The sequence below is a fragment of the Epinephelus lanceolatus genome, chromosome 15 (assembly GCF_041903045.1).
Source record: "Epinephelus lanceolatus isolate andai-2023 chromosome 15, ASM4190304v1, whole genome shotgun sequence".
Lineage (NCBI taxonomy): Eukaryota > Metazoa > Chordata > Actinopteri > Perciformes > Serranidae > Epinephelus > Epinephelus lanceolatus.
Window position 1 is genome coordinate 18154100 of NC_135748.1, and position 23733 is coordinate 18177832.

The 23733-nt window shown below is 40.0% G+C and overlaps 4 protein-coding genes across 6 annotated transcripts; 3 read left to right on the forward strand and 1 right to left on the reverse strand.

Moving 5' to 3' along the window:
* The first annotated feature begins 1318 nt into the window (after window positions 1-1318).
* On the forward strand, window positions 1319-4911 carry LOC117267204 (syncoilin-like). Its single transcript, XM_033642944.2, has 5 exons — window positions 1319-1421; window positions 1646-2124; window positions 3339-3749; window positions 3832-3956; window positions 4036-4911. Exons 2-5 carry the CDS (start codon window positions 1660-1662, stop codon window positions 4079-4081), a joined length of 1047 nt encoding a protein of 348 aa, XP_033498835.1. The 5' UTR covers window positions 1319-1421; window positions 1646-1659; the 3' UTR covers window positions 4082-4911.
* LOC117267203 (histone-binding protein RBBP4) lies at window positions 4258-10397 on the reverse strand. Its single transcript, XM_033642943.2, has 11 exons — window positions 10253-10397; window positions 9321-9468; window positions 9065-9210; window positions 8410-8583; window positions 8204-8319; window positions 6988-7148; window positions 6739-6865; window positions 6541-6618; window positions 5207-5341; window positions 5007-5117; window positions 4258-4841 (listed from the first exon to the last, which is right to left on the reverse strand). The coding sequence occupies exons 1-11, from the start codon at window positions 10266-10268 to the stop codon at window positions 4779-4781; spliced, it is 1275 nt and encodes a 424-aa protein (XP_033498834.1). The 5' UTR covers window positions 10269-10397; the 3' UTR covers window positions 4258-4778.
* Window positions 10398-10427: 30 nt separating this feature from the next.
* On the forward strand, window positions 10428-15705 carry zbtb8os (zinc finger and BTB domain containing 8 opposite strand). The gene is made up of 7 exons (XM_033642947.2): window positions 10428-10625; window positions 10892-10916; window positions 12911-13032; window positions 13135-13217; window positions 13622-13674; window positions 14887-14923; window positions 15118-15705. Exons 1-7 carry the CDS (start codon window positions 10544-10546, stop codon window positions 15202-15204), a joined length of 489 nt encoding a protein of 162 aa, XP_033498838.1. The 5' UTR covers window positions 10428-10543; the 3' UTR covers window positions 15205-15705.
* Window positions 15706-16976: 1271 nt separating this feature from the next.
* khdrbs1a (KH domain containing, RNA binding, signal transduction associated 1a) lies at window positions 16977-22675 on the forward strand. 3 transcript variants are annotated; one of them, XR_004502550.2, is made up of 11 exons: window positions 16977-17343; window positions 17895-18022; window positions 18546-18662; window positions 18770-18916; window positions 19100-19227; window positions 19466-19733; window positions 19906-19982; window positions 20072-20133; window positions 20268-20442; window positions 22220-22279; window positions 22365-22675. XR_004502550.2 is itself a non-coding variant. In XM_033643060.2 (9 exons), exons 1-9 carry the CDS (start codon window positions 17193-17195, stop codon window positions 20375-20377), a joined length of 1188 nt encoding a protein of 395 aa, XP_033498951.2. In that variant the 5' UTR covers window positions 16978-17192; the 3' UTR covers window positions 20378-21510. The 3 variants fall into 3 exon arrangements, 1 of the variants encoding a protein (XP_033498951.2); XR_004502551.2 differs by lacking the exon at window positions 22220-22279; XM_033643060.2 differs by lacking the exons at window positions 22220-22279; window positions 22365-22675 and having other exon boundaries at window positions 16978-17343; window positions 20268-21510.
* Window positions 22676-23733: the final 1058 nt, after the last annotated feature.

Sequence of the window (23733 nt, forward strand, 5' to 3'; positions counted from 1 at the left end):
TAATACCTTTAGTCATGGCTATCACCAGGGCAGAGGCTTAATAAATCAAAACAAATTAAAATAATAACAATTAAAACACTGAACATGACCAGGAAATAACATAAACGTATCAAAATAAAATTGAACAATGTAGCTGATCAGATTGGAGGAACTAGAATGGAGGAAAAAGAAATACCTAGTGTATATAATAGTTATGTAATGGAGACTTTTAATTTGAGAACCCAGAAGGATTTTTTTATTGAGAACTGCATGAAGTAGCTCATATATGTCTCAAACATTAGGCCTGACTTTGTCTGAACAAGTACTAGAAACATATTGTGGTGTGATTAGTGGCCGCCCACTGTCTCTACATGTATGTCTTGATTCAACACCTTTGTAAGTCAATATCTATTTATTTGTTATTTATGAAAAAAAAAGAAAAAAAAGACATGGGTTATATGAAAGTTCACCGTACGTAGACATACATATTCAGTTCAATATACACAGGAAAATAGAAACTTATCAGAAATTGAAAAATAAAATACTTTTTTTTTGCGTCACCTCAAGAGAAGTCATATTAAACTATTTCAGGGTGTCACCTACACTTCAGTTTCTCTCCAAGTATGTAATCCTTCAATTATCAGTCCCAGTGGTCCTCCATGACCTCCAGTAGTGGTGTCCACCTTTACATTGACGCGATGTTGCCATGGACACAGATGATGCAGTCATGTTATCATAAAGGCACTTTGGATAAACCGACAGGGGGTTCTTTATCTTTATTTTAATGGGGTTTCTTTTCCATGTGGAATATGGCACATTATATGATACAAAATATGACACAAATTGCCTGCTTCATGAGATTCCTCCTTTCGTATCCTTGTGTGTGGCGATGTGTGTTTGTTTCCTTTTGTACGTGATGTATTTGATGGGCAGCATGCAAAACACTACAAACAAATACTGTATATGAGCCATGCAAACTTTATCCGCAGCTGAGCTCAGTACTGGAGGAAGCTATTAAAAGAATAGAGCGGCTAGTGTTACCACCTCCTCGCCCTGAGCAGTCATCTGAGGCCCAAAAGGCAGAAAGTTGAGGAAGGTTACTGCTCAAAACACTTTTCAGTCATGATGTCACCCCTTTCTTATACACACACATAGAAACATCTGTATATAAATAGCTCTCTGTGCCACCCAGGCTGGACCAGACATGTGTTAGCTGGTGCATCCAGAGCATGTAGGCCAGTCTGCCCTCAGCACTGACACAGTTTGTGATCCCCTGGGGGGGTATGAGAGAGTCTTAGATAGAGTTTCCCCCGTGCCTCCGGTGTTATTAATAAACACAAAGTGTGCCTCTGTTTTGCTAGAGACAGACACACTGAAGAGCTGTCCTTAAAGTTTAAAGCAAGCTGTGCTCGTAGCTGTCAGGACTGTCATCTCCGAACAAAGTAAGTAGAAATGTAAGTTAATATGAAGTGTTGCTCATCAGATACAGATTCTGACAGTGGAGGTTTTTAAGGTCTTCTAGTGTGTGTGATCTTTGGAGTTTCAACATGATTAAATTGACTTTAACTTGCTTTGTGATGCAAAACAGCCTTAAAAGAATGAGCAGATTAAAGGGAGGTCACTTGATTAATGGTCATTCTCTCCTTCTCCTTCTCCTTTCTCCTAGCCTCTTAGAAGGCCATGGACAAGCAAACAGCAGAGGATGGTACAAACATGGCATCTGAGGACTCACACATTGAACTTGCTGAAGATGTAACACACAACAACCATACTGACTCTGACACAGAGATCATCATTCCCCTGGATGAGCGTACACCACAAATGGACCAGGCAGTCATGAACAACTTGGGGCGACTTTTTGACCACTGCATCCAGCAAGTGTCCCACCTGGAGACACAGAGGGACGAGCTCATAGAAGAGCTCCTCGGTCTCCAGGAACCCATTCTGAGGGTTATCGGGCACCTGAGAGGGAAGCTGCAGGAGACACGGAGGCTTCTCACGCTGGCTCAGCTGGATTATGTTGCTGTTTATGAGGAAGTGAAGGAGGTGAAGAGGAAACTGTTTGCCACAGCCAGAGACTGCATCCAGAGCCAGGTGACGCTGGCTGAACAGGAGCACGAGGTGGCTCAGTCTGCTGTCACACAGGTAGGAACCACAGGGTTGATCACTCCCGGAGGACTGATTGACTGTGGCTAGTCATAGCAGATAGTAGTGGCTTGTTTATATGGAGTTTAAGAAATATTCCACCTTGATAATCTACTGTAAATTTAACCTTTTTCTTAACTTGTCTCAAGTGAAAAATAAGTTTTGCAGCAGATACTATAACCAACATTTTAAAAAATGAGTTAATATTTGCAACAAACTTAAGGGGTCAGTACTGAATTTAAGGTATGTAGCAGAAAACTAATTATTATTTAATGAAATCTACAAAGTAAACTTTTTGGGAGTGATAACATACAACACATTATGCTGGAAACCAAATATAAATCATGTTAAACCAACATTATCTCTATAGAAATACTGTTTAAAATGTTATAATTATGCATCTTATATTGTTCACTTATAATAGTCTCATACCTTACAGATTGTGTAGAGGTGCGGAGGAATCAGAAATATATTTTCATACTTCAATAGAGACCCACGAGTATCTTATACTATCAGGAACCAAAAAAAAACCTCTTTTGATTAAATTAAAGGCTCTAAAATTTCAAAAGTTGGCAGCTCTTAAAACAGTAAAATTCATATATGGAGTTAAAAATAAATGACCATGTGTTGGTATCCAAATGTTTTTTTAAAATGAGATAAAGTCGATATGGCTTTAGAGCAGTATGTGCATGTTTAAGAAAGAAAGAATCAGGAATGACTGCTTGATTTTCTTTTCCTACATACTGTAAGAGCATTTTTGGAGGGACCCTGAGATCTAAGAGTTAAATTAAATTAAATTAAATTAAATTAAACTAAATTAATAACTGCTTCTCTGTAATTGTTGTGCATACGAGAATAAATTATTCTAAACTTGATGCACAAAAAATAAATGCATTTTTTTGACTAATTTATACAACAGCTGTAGTGAGGAACTAAAATCATGAACTTTGTAAGTTTAAAAATGTTTTAAAACAATTTAACATGTATAAAAATGTATGACCAGCAAGACATGTTGGTTACTTGAAATAACTTGTATACAATTAATACGTAGGATGTAGATTTATATGTATGTTTTTCTTGCCTAATTGTTTAATCACCTGCTGATTTATGTGAAATCTTTAACAAATGTCCTCTACAATTTGTATTTTTCTGCACACCTTGGTTTACTGCTTTGCTCAGTTATGCCAGTGTTGTGTATTCTCATCCATCCATAGGAGGAGCTCAAGGCCCACATTGAAAGCCTCACCCAGGAGTTGTCCCAGCTCCAGGAGGCCCAGCAGAACCAGCTCAACACCCTGAGGGACCAGGCCTCTAAGGCGCGCAGGCCCAGGGCCATGAGCGACGTCAGCCAGTGCCGGCAGGCTTCGGTCAGGCTGCAGCGGCGGCTCAGCGGCAGCGTGAGGGCACTGGAGGGCTGGTACGAGCCTCGGCTCATGGCCCTGCTGAGGAGGAGGCAAGTCGGGGAGGACGCCTTGAGGAAGAGCAGGGAGCAGGCTACAGATCTGAGGACCAAGCTGGGGCCCCTGAAGGAGGATATACAGAGACTTGAGGTGCAGAGAGCGTGTCTGGAGCAGAGGATCTCTCTGATGGAGAGGGGGAGGGAGGAGAGCGTCACACAACACAAGGTACAGTGACCGAAGTCAAGTAGGAGGTCAAGAAAGGATGTTTGGTAAAACGAGACCAACCGAGATGTTTCTCTGTTTGCAGGAGACTGTGGAGAGATTAAGAGAAACCCTGAGAGAACTAGAAGTGGAGTTTGAAGTTCAAAGAAAATCTAAGACAGCTCTGGAGGATTATAATAATGGCCTTTTAAAAGAGCTGACATTTCTGAGGTGGGTTTACGCCAAGCTTTTTACTCTTTACTTTAATTTGAACTGTGACATCAGGACTAACAAGTGTGTTGTTTCATAGAGGCCGAGATGAACCTAGTGAAGCCACTGCAGAGGAGGATCCCTGATTTTGTTTCCAGTGGATATTTTTGAGTACCTACACACAGACCAAACCACAGTAGAGCATTTAAATTGGATATAGAAAAGATAACAAATAATGCATAATTTGTTTTTGCTTCCGCAGAATTGACTCTTACTACAACTTAACATCTGGCATGCTGTGCCAAGAAACAAAGCAAACAGATTTACTGTAAATATTTTATTATGAATATACTTAAGTACACAAGAGATTAGATGGAACACAGAAAAAATGCAGAGAAAAAAAAACAACACATAAAGAGACAAAGACAATCTGGAAAATTCATACTATGAATATCAAGCAATTTACCAGAAAAACCTACAATATGTACAATTCTTATTAAAAATGGATCTTTGTAGAAATGTTGTCAGCACAACTAATCAGGAAGAAAGAAATAAAACCATCAGAAAGCAAACCTGAAAACTGGACACATCTGTGTTGGTTTCATCACGAGCCAGAGTTGAGTACTGGGAGTTTGAGAAACTACAAAGATCTAAAGAGATCTCACCAATAGAGACTTTAAATACCTTAGGACGTGATGACAGCATTTTATTGTTTAAATGTTCTACAAAAAACTTTGCTGCCCAAAATGTGTTTTAAAAAGAGATTACTGCGTATGCACCCAGCGCTGGAAAATGGATCCATTTTTAATGAGCAGGTTGAATGAAGAGATGTGGAGACAGGACTCATGCCTGGACCTCTGAATCTGCTGCACCTTCTGGGTCCTCGTCGTTGTAGATATTTTCAGCCTGTACAAGAAACAATTCAGAAGCATATTCACTGTAACTGCTGCTCAATGTTAATAAATGCACTTCAATGTTATATCCTTACTGCGTCTGATACTTGTTGCTCCTTATAATCCCACATAATTTCATGAACCTCAGACGCCCCCATGTGACACACAAAGCTCTTACCATCTGCCACACTTGCATGATGTTGTCCTCTGATACAGAGCAGATGACCCATGGCTCGTTAGGGTTCCACGAGAAGTCGGAGATCTTTGCTGTGTGTCCGCCATGGATGAACTAAAGAGAGACAGAGCAGGAGGGATCAGTACAGCAGTTTAAATACAATTTAAAACACACACAGTGATGTTTTTTTTGTCACAACTGACCAGCAGCTCAGGAGGGCCGTCCTCAGCATCCTCTGGCGACTGTTCCTCTCCAATCTTACTGAGGTCCCAGACGTTGAGCCGCCTGTCGGTGCCGCTGGAGGCCAGGATGGTTTCGTTGTGAGGAGACCACTGAACCTGCCGGGTAGAGATGGGCCAGATGCTACATTTCTGCAATGAAAAACTAAAACCAAAACCCAGCCTGGCTGCCTCTCCCTGGTTGAACTGAACCAGAGTTGCCTTTACTATTTTATTAGTGATATATGTATACTGTACATATGAACACACATGTAATGTATTTTCTTTCCAGAGTGTCTATTTGCACCCAGGTGACAACAGTCACACTGCAGCTACTTACAACCATGTCTATGACGCATTATTATGGATCCCACTGAGATCTGTGAATGGCTAGTACTCATCGCTTTGACGTGGTTGGAAGTAGGGGAGTGCCATACCACCTCTTTCATGATAATACCAGTATCATTTTTAATATCATATAAAAAAATCATATTGCGATACTTGTGATATTTGAACTTGTTGACATGTTGAAATCATACTGTTACCCGTGGAAACAACAAGCATGGCTGAAAGCAAAATTATTACAGACTCCGCAGCGGTTCCAAAAAGAGGAGTAGCTTCAGTAGTGTGGAATAAATTGTGGCGTCCTGAATGTTTTATGAACATTCTGATCAGAGTGTAACTTCTTACCTGGAAGATCTTGTCCTTGCACATACCTCTGGTTTCAGTTAGGCATATATGAATATAAGACACTTTCATACATGCACAAACCATTCTCCCACCGACAAAAACAACTACAAATCTGTACCATATTCAAATAATAATCTCCATTTATGTCTGGTATTACTGTTTGTATACTTTGTTACATCTATGTCTGTCTAATGTGTCATCATTTTGTACTTTGTCCCACTACACTAATAAAAAGGAAAAAACAATAGGCACAATCAACAAGAATAAAACGGGTCTAACAGTTGGCTGACTGTGGCCGGTTTGTTTGTGGGTGTTTACAACAACTCCATGGAATCAGATCGGGTGGATAACAACTCCAACATGCTCGATGTCACAGAGGCTGGAGTAAGGTTCATGCAGCAGTGGCATGTGTGCTTGACTGCACGACATGATTAATGAGCTACTGTGTTCCTTCAGACAAAAATTTTAACAAGTCGTCTTTTCCTTCTTATGAATCTACTCCATCTGGAGCTGTAGCCAGATTTTGTTTGCCGACATTTAAAACAAAACATAACTCCAGATCAGCCAAACAATAACTCTGCAACAACGTATTTCAGATGAATGTAACTGATCAGAGTGTAACTTCTTACCTGGAAGATCTCGTCCTTGTGAGACTCAAACGAGTGCAGCTTCAGCTTCAAGTTCCTCAGGTCCCAAAGAGCCACAGTCTAAAAATAAAAAGTAGCTTCAGCTTTAAATGATTCCCCTCGTAAAAGATGAGAACAGATTCTACATCATCAGATGGCAACATGCTTCGTAACAGCTCTACAGAGAAAGAGTGGACCCACCTTATCGGCAGAGCCAGTGGCCAGGATGAACTCGCTGTAGGGATTGAAGGACAAGCAGTTGACCTCAGCAGTGTGGGCATCTACTGCATGGCTGGGTTTGGAGGTGTTGTTGGAGCGCGTGTCCCAGCTGTGCCAAAACAGACAAAAGCACCATTGTTAAGAAAGAAAAATGAAACAGAACTTTATCTTTCATTGTTCTGAGTCATCACATTGTTAACATATTTTGTTGCCAACGTAAGAGGTGCTCACATCATGAGTTTCTGGTCGTCCGCCACGGACCCAAAGAGCGACTCGTGGAGCAGGTGCCAGGAAACGTCCTCCACCACTGCTGTGTGGCCTGTGAAGATGGTCTTGGCGTCCACTATCTTTCCCTCCTTGGGCACTGTGCTGATGTCCCATAGGCAGATTGTCTGTCATAGAGCAGAGTAGTGGTAGAAAACGTATTAACAACAATTAAAAGTTACACAATGCTTTGCCATAACAACAACAGATAGGTCAACACAAATTAAAGACTAGTTACAGAGATAGCTTGGATCTTTTTAAGTAGGGTTGCATGAAGTACTTATCCATAGTCAGTGTATTACCTGCAAAAGATGTAGGCTGGCACCCCTAAAGATTAGAGAAGCAGACAGGAGCATTGCCATGGGAGCTAAGTAGCTTACTCGTGTGGACAGGGGCAGCTGCAAAATGTATTTTAGCCACCTATAAAAGGTCCACTTTAAAAAGAAAATGATTAAGTGTATGCTATATTTAGAATATTTTCACCATGTTACCTTGACAAAGATATCCCGTTCTGACAGGGAAGCTGTTCACAGCCTCAGTCTCCAATCTATGCGCTCTTCAATGCCACCAGACTCCATTGAGAAAAACAGTAATTTAAGCATGCTGAACACAGGGAGCTGCTGGTCTACTGCTGCCTCGATTAGTTAGTTATCTAGCTTTATTGTGTGACTTAGGTGGTTTAAAAGGGTTAGTTCAGATTCACCAAAGTCACACAATAACACAAACATACTAACTGACTGAGGCAGTGGTAGCTCAGCAGCTCAGGTGTTCAGTGACGTTAAATCACTGTTTTTCTAAATGGAGTCTGGCTTTGAAGAACGCAACATAACGTCTTCAGCTCCAGGTCTCTGCCAGGTCTGGCAGCAAGGTAAAGTGGTGAAGATATTCTAAATAAACAATAATAAACACTTAAACTGGTACTTAATTTTTTGATTAACTTCTGTATCTGTACTCCTGCCTGCTTATCGAAACTGTATGTAATACATTGACCATGGGTAGGTGCCACATACAACCCAATTTGAAAGATCCTTTCTGTCCTTTTAAGTAGAAAAGCAACAAATTCATTCTTACTTTAATATCCAACATGAGCCACAGGAAACACAAGGTTCTAGTTAACATGCGGTAAAATAGGAAGAGAGGCTATAGACAGAAGAGTTCAGGTATATTGTGAAAGGTTGCTTACATGGTCATCAGACGCACTGAGGAGGCAGCCGCTGAGGTTCGGGTTCCACGAGAGGCCATAACCCTCCTTCTGGTGGCCTCTCAACCGCAGATCTGGGGTGCATTCTCCCGAAGGATCTTTAATAGAAATAAAAACAATGTTTCAAAAATTGCACTGAAACAACACTTGAAAACTCATCAGAAAATGTGTTGTGGCTGTAATCCTACCAGGTTTGGAAGGGTGCTTTGTGTAATCAAAGACCAGTACATCACTAGTGGGGGTCTTGGTGGCAATGATGCAAGGATTCTGTGGCATGTAGCGGGCTCTGTTCACCTCTCCCTCATGGTTGATCTTGATCTCAATCTCGATCTTCCCACTTACAGATCCAAAGCCTCCAAACTCTGAAATAACAGTTACATAAGATGGTTGCTGCACAAGAGTATTTGTCGAAGAAAAATTTTGTTCTTTTAATGGTATACTACATACAAGTATGGTTTATAGCAGTTTATTAAATAAAATGTAATCTAAAACAAAGATACGTACCTATATTTTCTGAAGCATTAAAGATTTCAGCAAGATATAAATGTATTCATTCATTGAGAAGAACTGCCACAATATTCAAACACAGGAACTTGTTTGAGACAATGGATGAGAATTATATTAATACTGATATATTACATGGGCCTAGTGCTTGCAATGTGAATTAGTTTATGTGACTTGGCACCGTGAAGGAATTGAAGCCACGATTATATGGCATTAACATTTGAGAACATAGTTAATCCATCAATCAATTCATTTTGTGCAATAAGCAGCTAGGCACAACATACAGTGTACTCTAATTTTTATAACAACACAGCTTCCCATGCACACATCACCTCTCACCTCCTTTCTCGCTGTCGTAGTGTGATGCATCAAACTGGGCATCATCATTAGGGAGCTGAACACTTGCAATAACAAGGTGATTCTGCTCATCAGAAGTGTGTGTTCCCAAAACCAGTCTGTGCACACTGTAGTCCTTCCCCTCTGGCCTGTCAAGTGGGATGAATTAAAATATGTATCATATAGTCATTCGTTTAAGAAAATCCAATCTCTCTCTCATGTCTTGGTGGATGTCAACGTGAATCAAATCTCCTCTTACCTGGTGACATCAGGCAGCCACTGGGCAGTGAGGCTGGGCCACTCCAGGGCATGAGTCATGACCAGGTCGTAGAGAAAAGGGGTGTTCTTCTTCCAGATCTTGTACTCCTCGTTGATCACCCTCTCCTCCACAGCATCATCAAATGCAGCTGCAGAAGTCAAATTTACCAGCGACACAAAGTTACGTTATAAAGTTCTCAGAATCACAGTTATTGGCCAAGTATCCACACACATACAAAGACTTTTACTCTCAAAGTACTTAAACAGACACACAAAGCTGGACAAACAGAAGTAAAACATAGACAGGACTATTATGTACACAAGTATGTGAAAAAATGGGTGTTTATATAGATAATATGTATAAAAATCATCAACAGTGAAAATAAAAATGGAACAAAATTAGATTGGATGATTATATACAGTATTGTGCACATATTTCCATACTATATACACAGCATGCAGGAGTTATATTGACAGTAACAGATGATATGTACAGTAACAATATGATCCATAACAGCATCTCATAGTAATTTGCCTGGATTAAATAGATATGGACATAAAGTTTTATCTTACTCAGCAAAGTCTTTCCTTGTTAATTGCCAGCACCAGTGTTTATTTTGCTGATGAGATAACATTAGCACACGTTGCTATAGTCAACTAAATAACCACAAAATTATACTGAGCTCGTGAGGGAGAGCCTAATACGTCCCTCCATGTGTTTAAGTAAGTTAACTCGTAAATTAAAACCCCCGCATAGCCATCCTGCTAGTAGCTAACGACAGCTAACAGCTAGCTGGCTGGTGTTTAACAATGAAAGGTGATGCTGGCTGGCGCGCCAACAACCACCGGTACATCGTGAGTGCTACTTTCTATCACTGTGAACAACATAAACACATATTTAACCAGCTACTTCATAAAAGTGAACGCTATTACCGTCCTTGTCCGCCATTGCGTCGTGGTTAAACCACTTAAACCGGCAAAGAGTGTAAAATCTTCAGAGACAGCTCTGTAGACAGCACGGAGGCTCGCAATGGCGCCAACTCCGTAGAACAGGATGGGCCAATCAGCGTTCAACAAAAAACTGACAGGAAGTCGTCATTGCAACGCATGACTACATCCGGAACGCCCTCCTTTAGATACATGTTGCAACCGGTTGTAAGAAACTAGAATGGTAACGAATAGACGCTATCACTTTATAAACCGTTAAACGAACTTACAGCAACAATGGACGATCGTCAGCTCGACCTGACAGAGGCACAGAAAGCTACGAAGTCAAAATACCCGCCTATTAACAAGAAATATGAGTGTAAGTCCGAAGTTATGATGAATAATGTAGCTAGCATAGCTTGTTTACTATGATAGAAAGCTATAAGAAACTCTTTACACACTCAGCTAAAGTTAACTAACTGTAGCTAATGTTATATTGATGCTCTAATTTGATTAATTCAATTAAACTGTTTGTCTAAATTAAGTGACATTTGCCATACAGAGTTTAACTTTACATATATAGTCTAAGTTTGTCTTAATAGCATGCTCTGACTCATCCTGTCACCTTGTGTTTCACTATTACAGATCTGGATCATACAGCAGATGTACAGTGAGTGTGTTTTCATATCTTAGTGAAATGTTTGTGATAGGGTTGCAGCAATATACCGGTTTTAAGGTATACAGTGATATACAAGTTATACATGATATATCATGTACAGTGGTGTGAAAAAGTGTTTGCCCCCTTCCTGATTTCTTACTTTTTTGCATGTTTTCCGCACTTAAATGTTTCAGATCAAACAAATTTAAACATTAGTCAAAGATAACACAAGTAAACACAAAATGCAGTTTTTAAATGAAGGGTTTTATTAATGAGGAAGAAAAAAATCCAAAGCTACATGGCCCTGTGTGAAAAAGTGTTCGCCCCCTAAACCTAATAACTGATTGGGCCACCCTGAGCAGCAACTACTGCAATCAAGCATTTGCGATAACTTGCAATGAGTCTTTTACAATGCTGTGGAGGAATTTTGGCCCACTCATCTTTGCAGAATTGTTGTAATTCAGCCACATTGGAGGGTTTTCGAGCATGAACCTCCTTTTTAAGGTCATGCCACAGCATCTCAATAGGATTCAGGTCAGGACTTTGAGTAGGCCACTCCAAAGTCTTCATTTTGTTTTTCTTCAGCCATTCAGAGGTGGACTTGCTGGTGTGTTTTGGATCATTGTCCTGCTGTAGAACCCAAGTTTGCTTCAGCTTGAGGTCCCGAACAGATGGCCGGACATTCTCCTTCAGGATTTTTTGGTAGACAGCAGAATTCATGCTTCCATTTATCACAGCAAGTCTTCCAGGTCCTGAAGCAGTAAAACAGCCCCAGACCATCACACTGCCACCACCATATATTACTGTTGGTATGATGTTCTTTTTCTGAAATGTGGTGTTAATTTTACGCCAGATGTATTGGGACACAGACCTTCCAAAAAGTTCAACTTTTGTCTCGTCAGTCCACAGAATATTTTCCCCAAAGTCTTGGGGATCATCAAGATGTTTTCTGGCAAAAATGAGACGAGCCTTAATGTTCTTTTTGCTTAGCAGTGGTTTTCGTCTTGGAACTCTGCCATGCAGGCCATTTTTGCCCAGTCTCTTTCTTATGGTGGAGTCATGAACACTGACCTTAACTGAGGCAAGTGATGCCTGCAGTTCTTTAGATGTTGTTGTGGGGTCTTTTGTCACCTCTTGGATGAGTCGTCGCTGCGCTCTTGGGGTAATTTTGGTCGGCCAGCCACTCCTGGGAAAGTTCACCACTGTTCCGTGTTTTCGCCATTTGTGAATAATGGCTTTCACTGTGGTTCGCTCAAAGCTTTAGAAATGGCTTTATAACCTTTTCCAGACTGATAGATTTCAATTACTTTTTTTTTCTCATTTGTTCCTGAATTTCTTTGGATCTCGGCATGATGTCTGTAGCTTTTGAGGATCTTTTGGTCTACTTCACTTTGTCAGGTAGGTCCTATTTAAGTGATTTCTAGATTGGGAACAGGTGTGCAGTAATCAGGCCTGGGTGTTGCTACAGAAATTGAACTCAGGTGTGATCAACCACAGTTATGTTTTAACAGGAGCTGGGGGGCAAACACTTTTTCACACAGGGCCATGTAGCTTTGGATTTTTTTCTTCCTCATTAATAAAACCCTTCATTTAAAAACTGCATTTTGTGTTTACTTGTGTTATCTTTGACTAATGTTTAAATTTGTTTGATCTGAAACATTTAAGTGCGGAAAACATGCAAAAAAGTAAGAAATCAGGAAGGGGGCAAATAGTTTTTCACACCACTGTATATGATATACAAAAGCAACTGGACAGAGAATCCCCCCTTTATTTGAGCAGTAATTATAGCAACAATTTAATTTCAATTATAGCAATAAATGCTTGTTCAAATAACTTCAACAACTTAATTCTGACTGAAAATAATATAAATTCTGTAATATTGGGATACTGTGAAACCACACTTTTTCCTGCGATAGTTATTGCACTGTGAAAATCTCATACCGTTGCAGTCCTACTCTGTTGTTCATAAATCATTATGATCATATTTTCTGCTCTCTTCCTCCAAGAATCCACTCCTGGGGAAACTCTCTAGAGGAGGCGTTCGAGCAGTGTGCCATGGGCATGTTCGGCTACATGACGGACACGGAAACAGTAGAACCACTTGATACTGTTGAGGTTGAATCAGAGGGTGAGAGTGAAGCCAGTTTATCACTGACCAATCATTTCAGTCATGCTTTCTCCAGATCACTGAAGCTAACCTTTATGCATACTTTTCCTCTCTTCTCAAAAGGTGACGACATGGAGTCTCTTCTTTTCCACTTCCTAGATGACTGGTTATACAAGTTTTGTGCAGATCTCTTCTTTGTTCCCAGGGTGAGTATTGTTGGTCAGTTATGAGGTGGCTTTGAAGAAAGAAAGAACAGTTGCAGTTTTATTCAGGCCCTGGTCTTTTCTTTGTGGTGTTTGCCTGTTACCAACTTGTCCCATGGGTGGAGATTGCAGACTGTTAACTCACTATTGGTACAACACTCTGTGACTGTGTGTCTGTGCTTGCCTTAAAATTGACTGTATTTTGGAATAACCTTTAGAGCCCTGTGACCCTGAAGGAGATTTATATCACAACATGTGCCACAGCTGCTTGTTAATACACTACTGTGCATATTTTACACAACATGCATGTTGTTTGTTGTTTGATGGACAGACTATGTTAAGATCTTGTTTTTTGTCAATTGTATGTTATTCCTCTTAAACCATTATATCTTACATCTATCTACTAGGAGGTCAAAGTATTACACATAGACAGAATGAACTTCAAAATCCGCTCCATTGGGTAAGTTTGGTTAACTCTTCACATTGACATTACAATGCCTCCGTTTTTTAGCACCTCTTCGCAAGATTTAATAACGACACCGCAAGAGGCAGCTACAGTGTTGTGGTGTCCTGTTATTTTTTTCTTTACTAAACTCATCCCCATTAACTCCGCCATGATTACTTTTGAAAACAAACTTATATTTAATAGAAGCTCCCTCTCACAAAATTTTCTGCTGAATCTGTTACACACTCCAAAGAAATTTGTATGAACAGACCCCGCTCATAATGATGGATCAAATACCCACAACAAAGTAAATAGGAGGCAACACGCTCACAACTCAGAGACAGGTACTCACCGGTAAATTTTTTAAAATAAATGTACATTACTCCCAACGCTGCAGTCAATCTACCAGGCTTCTCTGCACAGAGTAGTCCACAACTCCTCTGAGTCATTAAAGCAAAGGTGGAGAAATAATCTACATTAAACTAAGTTTGTGCACTGATTTGACTGTTGTGTCTAAATGCTCCCCTGACCCAGAAAGTCTTTGTATTTACTCCAAACCATTTTTCTCCCCTCATGAAATTGCCTCTTTAATACCGGTTGGGGTGTATATCCTTCTTCAGGAGAACTACCAGTTCTGGACAACAACTGCTAGCAGACCAGTATATAAGCATTTAAGTTGTCCACCTGCGCTCCACTGATCACTTCCTCATCCTTCTCGTTCCCTCATGTAACAAAAGCTCAAAGCATCTAAAAAGGAAACAAGAACATATATAATATGGGCCTATAAGGAGTCCGAGAGGCTGCATGGACTCCATAGATCTTAATGAAGACAACCTGGATGACTACACTGATACAGTCACATCAGTGTCTGTGAAGACACCTGCATTCCTACCAGAAATCTGCTCCTTTAGTAAAGTTAAAGGGTTTTAAGGATTGGGAGGGACACTTAACATGCATAGATAATAAACATCAGAGTACTGCATCTGACCTGTCTCTCCCAAAAAAACTTTTACTACAGATTTTAAAAACTTCCATGTGCTCCTCTGCAAAAGCAACTACAGTTTTTCCATAACACCTTGGCTGCCCTCTCCTCCCCCTTTATCTTATTTTTGTTATCTTCTTCGACTGTCTAATTTTTAATAATTTATAATTTCTATTTTTTTTTTGTTTTATATATCTCCTTTAATCTGCTCTCTGATGTGGTCATTTTTCTTTTCTTTATTAAAGTTGGGGTGAGGAATTCTCTCTGGAAAAGCATCCACAGGTAAGACACTAAAGCTTGTTTAAAGATGTCACTGTAGAATATCCCTTTATTCAGATTATAATCCTTTATGTAATAAAACTATGGAGGGTTTTACCTTATGTTTTATGTCATTGACACTCATAGAAGAACTATGTAAAATAAAAGACACATAACTGCATCTATTCAAAGTGTTATGTCCTGTCTTGTAAATCCAGGGGACTGAGGTGAAAGCCATCACATACTCCGCAATGCAGATCCACGATAAAGAAAAGCCAGAGATATTTGCCATCATTGATATCTGACAACACCTCCAGAGGCAGACTGCACTCCTGGTTCAATGGAACTGGAATATCTACTCGGCCAATTTAACTGGCCTTTTAACTGAGGCACTGATTATTGACTTGTAAAATCTGCTTTTCTACTTTTTAAGTTGAACTGTTTACAAACAGGAGCATTTCCCAACATTTCTTGTGATTATGGGTGCATGATGGAAGAGCTCTCTGATACATACAGATGCGCAATATGACACTGATATCTTATAAACTACATTATTACAGAAATCACAAAGCCATGGAATTAATTGAACTCTACTTTAAAGCACAGTAAACGTAAAACAATATATTTCATTTTTAAAACACATTTGTCAACCCGCTTTTACTGGAAATGCTTTTGAAAATTCTTATCACATTTCAGTTGTGCTGGTGCCTTATTTATCATTGTAAATAAATCTACTGATGTTTATTTTTCTTCCTCTGGATGATTAAATGGTAACTGGTACCTCAAAATAAAATCTTGCTTTTGAATATTTTGTGGATGTTTGGTCATTTTTGAGGACAATGCAGTAAACAGGAGCCTCAAATGTACAACGCTATACTATAGAGTTTTACATTTGAGTCTATAGCAAGTAATAGCATAAAAATAGTAAATATGCATGCCAACAGACAAAAGCAGTTGCACTACAAATATGTTTAAACTGAAATTAAAAAACTGCCTGGGCCAAAGAATCTGCAGGACTCAGTAACTTCAATAAAGTTTAATAACATACTGGCCATCCATTGACAGTTGTTAAGCTGTTATTTTATACTGTTTTTAGTTATTTTATTTATTTTATTTATTATTTCATGAGGTTTTATTCCTAGTTTTAATGGATTTGATTCACTTTAATGGTCATTTGTTGGCTTTATTTTGTGTCTGCAACTTCTTCACACTTTGTGCAGCACACTGTGCTTCCATAGCTACTATGGAGGCTAACATTCATCGGTTTCTATGTTTAGTGTGTTGCAAATGTTCTCATTTGTTTCCTGGGCTTCAAAAATAGGCAACTGGCCACTAATCTCAGAAGCCAAATTGATTTATCATGAGGGATCCAGCTATAAACAGGGGGTGGTGTGGGTGGTAGCCATTTTAAAGGTTCAAGATGACCACCACAGACACTTTCCAAAAAATAGAAAACTTGACTGAGGGGTTTGTCACTAACGTAACTTAAAAATGTGACATTTATCAACTCGCTAAAGATTTTGAACAAACGTTGCAATCAGGACATTATGAATCTGGCAAGTGTAGGACAGGGTGGAAATTTCCATTGTGGAGAGGATGCTGGATCCATTACAACCTGTTTCAATGGCATGCCACTGGCATAATAAGACGGCACACCCCTGCTGCCTGTCCCAGCTGATGCATGAGGCAAAGATGTGTGTAGATAAAGAAAGGGAAAAAACAAAGTTGGGCACATATGTAGGCCTGGTTAATATTTCCATATATATACACAAATAGGATAAGAGTCAACATTTGGGAAAACAGTATTAGTTGGTCATTTTCATTAACCTAGGAATAAGCCTATCTCCCAAGATGACTCCCTTTGTTAGAGGTGTGTTAATTGCTGATGATATGAAGATATTGCAGTTATGATTGCAACTATAAATTGTGACAGAGGCACCCACCTCACCTGATCCCTGGAAAGAAAATGAGCAGAGCTCTGGGGGCAAATTGCTCCTCCCAACTTTGTCTTTACCTATGATCTTAACCTTGGTGCGCTCCGGTGGTGACGTCACTGTCTTCGCCTGTGTTTCTTCCTCCCACCGCGCTGAAATGCAGCTGCGCCATTCCGCCTTTGTCCATTGAAAGGAGCGGAGCGACCTACGACGGAGAGACACCGGGCAGCTCTGCAACTTTGACCATTTATCGCGTTGCAGTCGGAATCAACTTTATCTACTCAATTGTAGTATCGATAAAGGCGAAGCTAACGGACCTAGCGAGGCTTCGTTCGTTAATCTGGTCGTGCTAGCGCGTTATGAGCAAAGCGAGCATTTCTGAGTCCGCCATAGAGTCAGCCCCGCAGAAGAATAGCAAAATGGAAGACACCAAGTACCTGCCGGAGCTCCTGGCTGAGAAGGACAGCCTGGACTCATCGTTCACGCATGCCATGAAACTCATTTCTGCAGGTAATTTGATTTTATTCTTGGGTTTTATCGAAGCTAACAGAAGAGCTAACGTTAGCATGGCGCGAGGCCTAGTCTCTTTCTTCTTGGAGCGAGACGACAGCGGGCGGTACAGGCCTGAACAATGGTGTAATACACACGTGGTAGCGATGTGGGTCAACTTCTCTTGGTTTCAAATGCACCAGGTTTTGTTTAATTTACAAGCACTCGACTTTGTTTAGGATGTTGATTTACTTTTGTGTTTTTAATGAACAGTTTGTTTAACGTTAATTACTTTAATATCGTAGTTCACTGAATAGCTTCAATTCGGCTCGTTTTTTGCAGGGCGCTTCATTTATTATGTATTACGTAATGCACACATGCAATTAACGTTTAAACTGTGGTGCCTAAGGCACTAAAGACTATGATGGGTAGTGACCTGGGTCCTTGCTTTTAAATTTAAAATAACTGGAAAAAAAAATCATATTTGACTGGTTCGCAGGCCCCTAGAAGATCATCCCGAGGTCAGTTGGACATTGAGTCTGCACATGCTTACAAACATTTTTCTCCTGCAGAGATTGAGAGGATTCAGAAGGGTGAAGCCAAGAAAGAGACAGAGAAGGAGACCTATCTGGACCTGTTTGCCACCAAGAATCTCAAACTGAAAGAGCGGGTGCTCATTCCTACCAAGCAGTACCCCCGGGTGAGTGTTTCCTTATTCCTATTCTAATTCAGGGCTTGACCACCGTTTAGTGTCCCTTAGGGGTTATCCGTCTGCAAAGGATGCTTCATTTTATGACTGCCCAGTGGGACATTTGATTCACCCTGTTGATGTTTTTTTTTGTTTTTTTTTACTCTTGGGTTAAACACGTTTAATGGAGGCACAATTTGCATAAGCATGTGGCACTGTCAGAGTAATCCTGTCTATCTGATCAAAGCACCCCTGTCTCCTCCAGCTTTGCCGTCCCAGAATTAGCCAAGTCATACGCTCAGTGCCCTACTAAGCTTGCTTCTGCGTGAACAATTTCGCAGTAGTCTAAAAAATGCAGCTTGTGAGGAGAGGGCTGTGGTCACTACTGCGGAGCTGATAAGGGCGTTTTTGTGCCAAATTTGACTCTCATAATGTAATTTAATGTGGGAACAGACTGTACTTCCTGCCATCATGTTGACCTGTGATCTGCTTTTCTTTGCTAACTGTAATGAATAGTAATACAATTCTCCTACAGGTCAACTTTGTTGGTAAGCTTTTGGGACCTCAGGGCAGCACAATCAAGAGACTCCAGGAAGAGACTGGTGCTAAGATTTCCGTCCTGGGTAAAGGCTCCATGAGGGACAAGAATAAGGTATGTGTACAGACAGGCTTTCATTGATACACTGTTGAAGGGATGATGTCCATTAATCTGCGATGTTTTGTTTTTTAATTATAATTTACATTTTATCTGCTCACCAGGAGGAAGAACTGAGGAAGGGTGGTGAGGCCAAGTATGCTCACCTGGCCATGGAGCTGCATGTGTTCATTGAGGTGATGGCACCCATACCAGAAGCCTATATGCGCATGGCTCATGCCATGGAGGAGGTCAAGAAGTTCCTTATCCCGGTATGTGCCTCTTGCATCACAATCACTGAAACAGTTTGTATACGTAGTACTTAAGATTTGCATTCCTTATATGCCATGCATATGCATGTTATATGCCATGCATATAACATGCATATGCATGTTCTCCTTCTGCTGCCACAGGGGAATGTCATGCATAATTGACTGTTTTTGTCTTGTTCATAGGAACCTGGTGAGCATGACCCATACATGGATCCTCACTTCCTGAATGGATCCCAGGATGGTTCAGGCAGGGGGCGCGGTGGTCATATGGGACGGGGCAGAGGTGGACCACCTGGTGCTGGAGGACCAAGGTAGGACCCTGATTCATACTGACAATGATACTGACTCCTTGCATGTTGTAGAATCATCTGTTACCACACTGCATTGGCCTGTTAATATCTGCAAACACACTCATTGGAACCATGTCCCAAAATGCTCACACCATGCAGACACTGTTTTTATGCACTGCTATTGTATTATCACCAAGTAGCCTCTTGTTTATCAGTTTTGTGGTTGATCACATTTTACAACTCTGCTTATTCTCCACAGGGGGCGTGGGATGCCACGTGGGGCCCCTCGAGGAACAATGCGTGGTGGAGGCCCACGGGGAGGATTGGGACGGGGCAACGGTCCTAGAGGTGCACCATCTGGTAGGGGTGGACTAGCCTCTGCTCCCAACAGGGGAGGCTCAGCTCCCCGCTCCAGACCCCCTGCAGCAGGGGCTCCAAGGATGCTCCCAGCTGCAGCCATGTCTCACCAGCAACACCAGGGTCCTTCTTCAGGATCACAGCCCAAAGCCGATGCCTATGAAGACTATGTAAGTTTCCACTCCCCCCTGGATTCTACTTTTCACATGGATTGCCTTTTAGTGAATGGTAGTGATGTCTTGCTTGATGTAGTGTGGGTTCTTTGATAGCAGTGGTCGTGACTCACCTGACATTGTCTATAATAACTATGTCTATATAACTATAAATTTGTTTTCTTTCTAGCCTCCATATGAAGAACAATACGCAGAGCCTGCCTACGAAGGATATGACAGTTACTATAATCAGCAAGCTGCACCTGCGTAAGTTTAAACTATATTGAATGACTATCTGCCCAGTTAATCTTTACTACATGTGAAGTGCTGTATTAACACTTCTTTCCTGCCCACAGGGACACTGAATATTACGACTACGGACACGGAGAGGCCCAGGAAGCAGCATATGAGCCTTATGGTAAGAAAAATTTGTTGTCCATTTTTGTCTTACTGCATAGCACACACATTCACTGATGATTGGACCCCCTGTCTACCTCCCTCAGAATATTAACCAGTGTCCTGTTCCTGTGTCTTTCCTCTCTGTCCTTGTAGCTCAAGATGATTGGGACAACTCATGGTCTAACTCTGGGGCAGGAGGCAAAGCCCCAGCAGCCAGGCAATCAAAAGGAGCCTATAGAGAGCATCCTTATGGAAGATACTGAACGGCCACTGGTAGAGAGTTGCTTTGGCAACTGTCTCCGATTGTAACTCGCTGAACTTTTCAAAAGTAATTTCCCCTCTCGTTTGTTCCCTTTTTTTTATTGTTTGTTTTATTTTTGTTTTTTAAACTCAGTAGAGACATTTTGTTGGATGTATCTTTAGAGTGACAGGGAAGAAACATGGAGAAGGTTTTTCATTGTTTACCTGTTTCCATTTAATGTTTGTTTCATTTGCGTAGTTGGCAGGTCCTAGTGACAAAAACATAAAGGATCAAGAGTAACATTTTAGTGATATTTGATGGTTACTATTTAAGTTAATTTTCCATGAACAAAATGTGACTGTGGCGATAAATTTCCCATGTAGGCTGCATTTTAAAAGTCCTTCATGACTGGACAAAAATTATTCATAATGCCTCAATGTGACCTCACTATAACTAGAATAGATTTAGTCACCAACTCAAATACAGCCGTTTTGATTAAAAAAACAAAAGTCTTATCATTTACTTCTTTATACCACAATTCAAATCTAGTGTTGTGTGAAGTTGTAGAATCTCCTAAAAACTTTTGAAGTCAATTTGACAAAGACAAATGCTTCTATTCTGCCACACTTTACAATTGGTATTTACAATCTGTCGGACTATTACTTGGAAAATCGACTCTGATGATCGACTAATTCTTGTAAAGCTTGAAGGATTAACAGTCCTTACTGTGTGTGAGGAAAGCTGCAGCCAACTCAATATTTTGTACATAACCTTAGGACAACTGTGTATGCTTTAAGCCGTACCGTCTCCAAAATGCATAATGCTTGTGTACCTTTGGCTAAATAGGATACTAAATATATCCCAAAATGTTTTTCTGCAGTGCGTGTTTCAATAAAGTTTCTAGTTTCTTTTTAATCAATCTAAACATGGTATTTTGCCTTTGTTGTACCAAAGGAATGCCTTCAGTTTGTGAAAGTGGTCCTCAGTGGTTCTCAACAACGCTGAATAAGCTGTATGTATACACGTCAGCCTGACGACAAAAAACAAAAGCAGTGTTTGGACAATGAGCTGATCCTCTTCGTCTGTTTTTCAAAACCTACCTAAATGACACTTGTTATGTCACCTTCAAAAAAAATAAAGCTCATCATTCCTTGAGGTAATGTGCTGCCAAATACATGTTTGATTTGAGAATGATATAGTGCTTGAACATGTATTGTCATTAACCTTTAGTTAGTGTATCTATTCAAGCTCTCAAGAGAGCAATGTATCTTCAGCCACTTGAAATAACTGAATTTCAACAGTTTCAAATCAAGCTTGCAGGGATCTTACTTGACTTTGATGCAAAGTCATGCTGGCTGGTTTTTATAAAAGAAAAAAATCGCAGAGGAGAGGATTCTAAAAGCCTAAAGATCGCCACAAGAAGGTAAAACTAACCCCAACACTCATTTGTTAGATTTTTGTTTTCTTTTCTGTGCAAAACATCAAGTAATGCAAGTCATCCAAAACATATCAAAAACATTGAAGTACAAAATTATGCTATCTGTAGTTATTTCCGAGCAAAATAAGCCGTACAAAACAATCAGAAATGGTTGTGATGCAACTCTTGCTCAAATAAAACCAATACTGGTCCATTCATTTCACTCAATACTTACCAATTTCCATCTTGATAATTTTCTGTAGAATGTAGATTAATGAAAATTAGTAGTTGCACTCAAAGAGGTAAAACACCCCATTGGTGGACAAAAACCCTTCAGCTTGAGTTGCATGATATTTTTGTAGTATAAAGTTAGTCTTGCATGTGTGTTATCCACTGTGCATGTAAGCACTGGTGTGTCCGAGATCTCACTTGTGTTTCTCTTCTTAGGTTGTCAGAACTGTGTAGGTGCTGTTGGCACATTGAACTCCAGCTTACCAGACTTTTATGGTCAGTTTTAAAAGATGATGCAGACAAGTGTTAGCCTTGACTGTAGCTGTGTAGATGATTAAAATCTTCTCTTTGTCTTTAACAGGTCCTTTGAAAGTCCCTGGAAAGAGCAGAGGCCTTGCAGTGTCTCTGAGACTCATTGCTTCTTTGTTCCCTCAAGGGATTTGTCCGGTTTTAAATGTAGGGGGAGCGTTCTCTATTGCTGCTGAGAAGATGCTCGCTCCTTTAAAAAAAAAAAAAAAAACAATTTTTAAGGAGATGTGCTGAGTGATCATTGATTCTGTGGAATTTTATCCTTTTTATTGAATTTTAGGGTTTACAGTATTTTTTACACAATTTTTACTGCCTTTTTATGAAACAGAAAAAGAAAATAAAGTCTTTTTTAACAAATTTAAATTGTGTTCTGTCTTAACATGTGGTCTGATCACCAAAAGAGCACTGTCCATATTAGCCAGAAGGCTGTCAGTGTGTTAAAGGCTGCATTAAGGTTTCAGTGAGTAAAGGTTAAATTTAAATATGCAGTCTTGCTGTTGAGCCTTGTTTTACATTATACATATGCATAGATTTTAATCTCAGTTTACTATGGTTTGATATGAGATTTGCTTGACCAAAGAAGTACTGTAGACCTATTTTTGGCTGCTATTTAAAGAGCCAGAACAAACAGGCTGACAGTTACTGCAAAATCCAATTATCAGATCCACACAGATTAACTGCAATGAAAAAGTGAGTTGTTTAATTACACAAACTTCCTCCTTACCAGATTTGGTAACAGGTGTTAATGCCCAGTTCAGAATTTTGGGGACACTCCCTGAGCCTGTGGTGGAGTTAGGATTTAAAGAGTGGGTATAGTGCTGTGATGTAAGCAGGGTCAAGAGAAGCAACCTGGAGCCTTCAGTGGGATGTAAAAAGCACCAGGCAGAGGAAAAAGTGTAGATACTCCAAATAATAACCTTACATTCCTAATCTGTGTCAGAAAAAAATGTATTTCCATGTTTAAACGTGGCTCAAAACTAATTAAAATATTAGAGTCCATATACATGTCTTACAAGTTTATACATTTAATGTTCACTATTCCTCACTTCTGTTAAAGGCTATGTTGTGTAGGAGCTCAATAATCAGGGCGCCCAGTGTAGTATATGATATTGTAGATTCTGTGTATTATTTATTTCACCTCACTAAATCATTCCTTTGAACCATCTCTGAACTTCTTGTTTTGTCACTATTTGTTGGTAAGAAATGACAAAGTGTTGTCTGCTTTTGTGCAGGAGGTTTTTAGAAGTTCAGTTGGTTTTTTAAATAAATAGTAATATTGATACATTTTCAAACATTTGTATGACTACACCGGACTGATGAGCTTTTGCCGATGGATTATTAGGACTCAACTCAACTCAAACTCAACTTTTTTTTAATCACACTGCAACATTTCTAACTGTTGTAACTTTCTAACATTATAA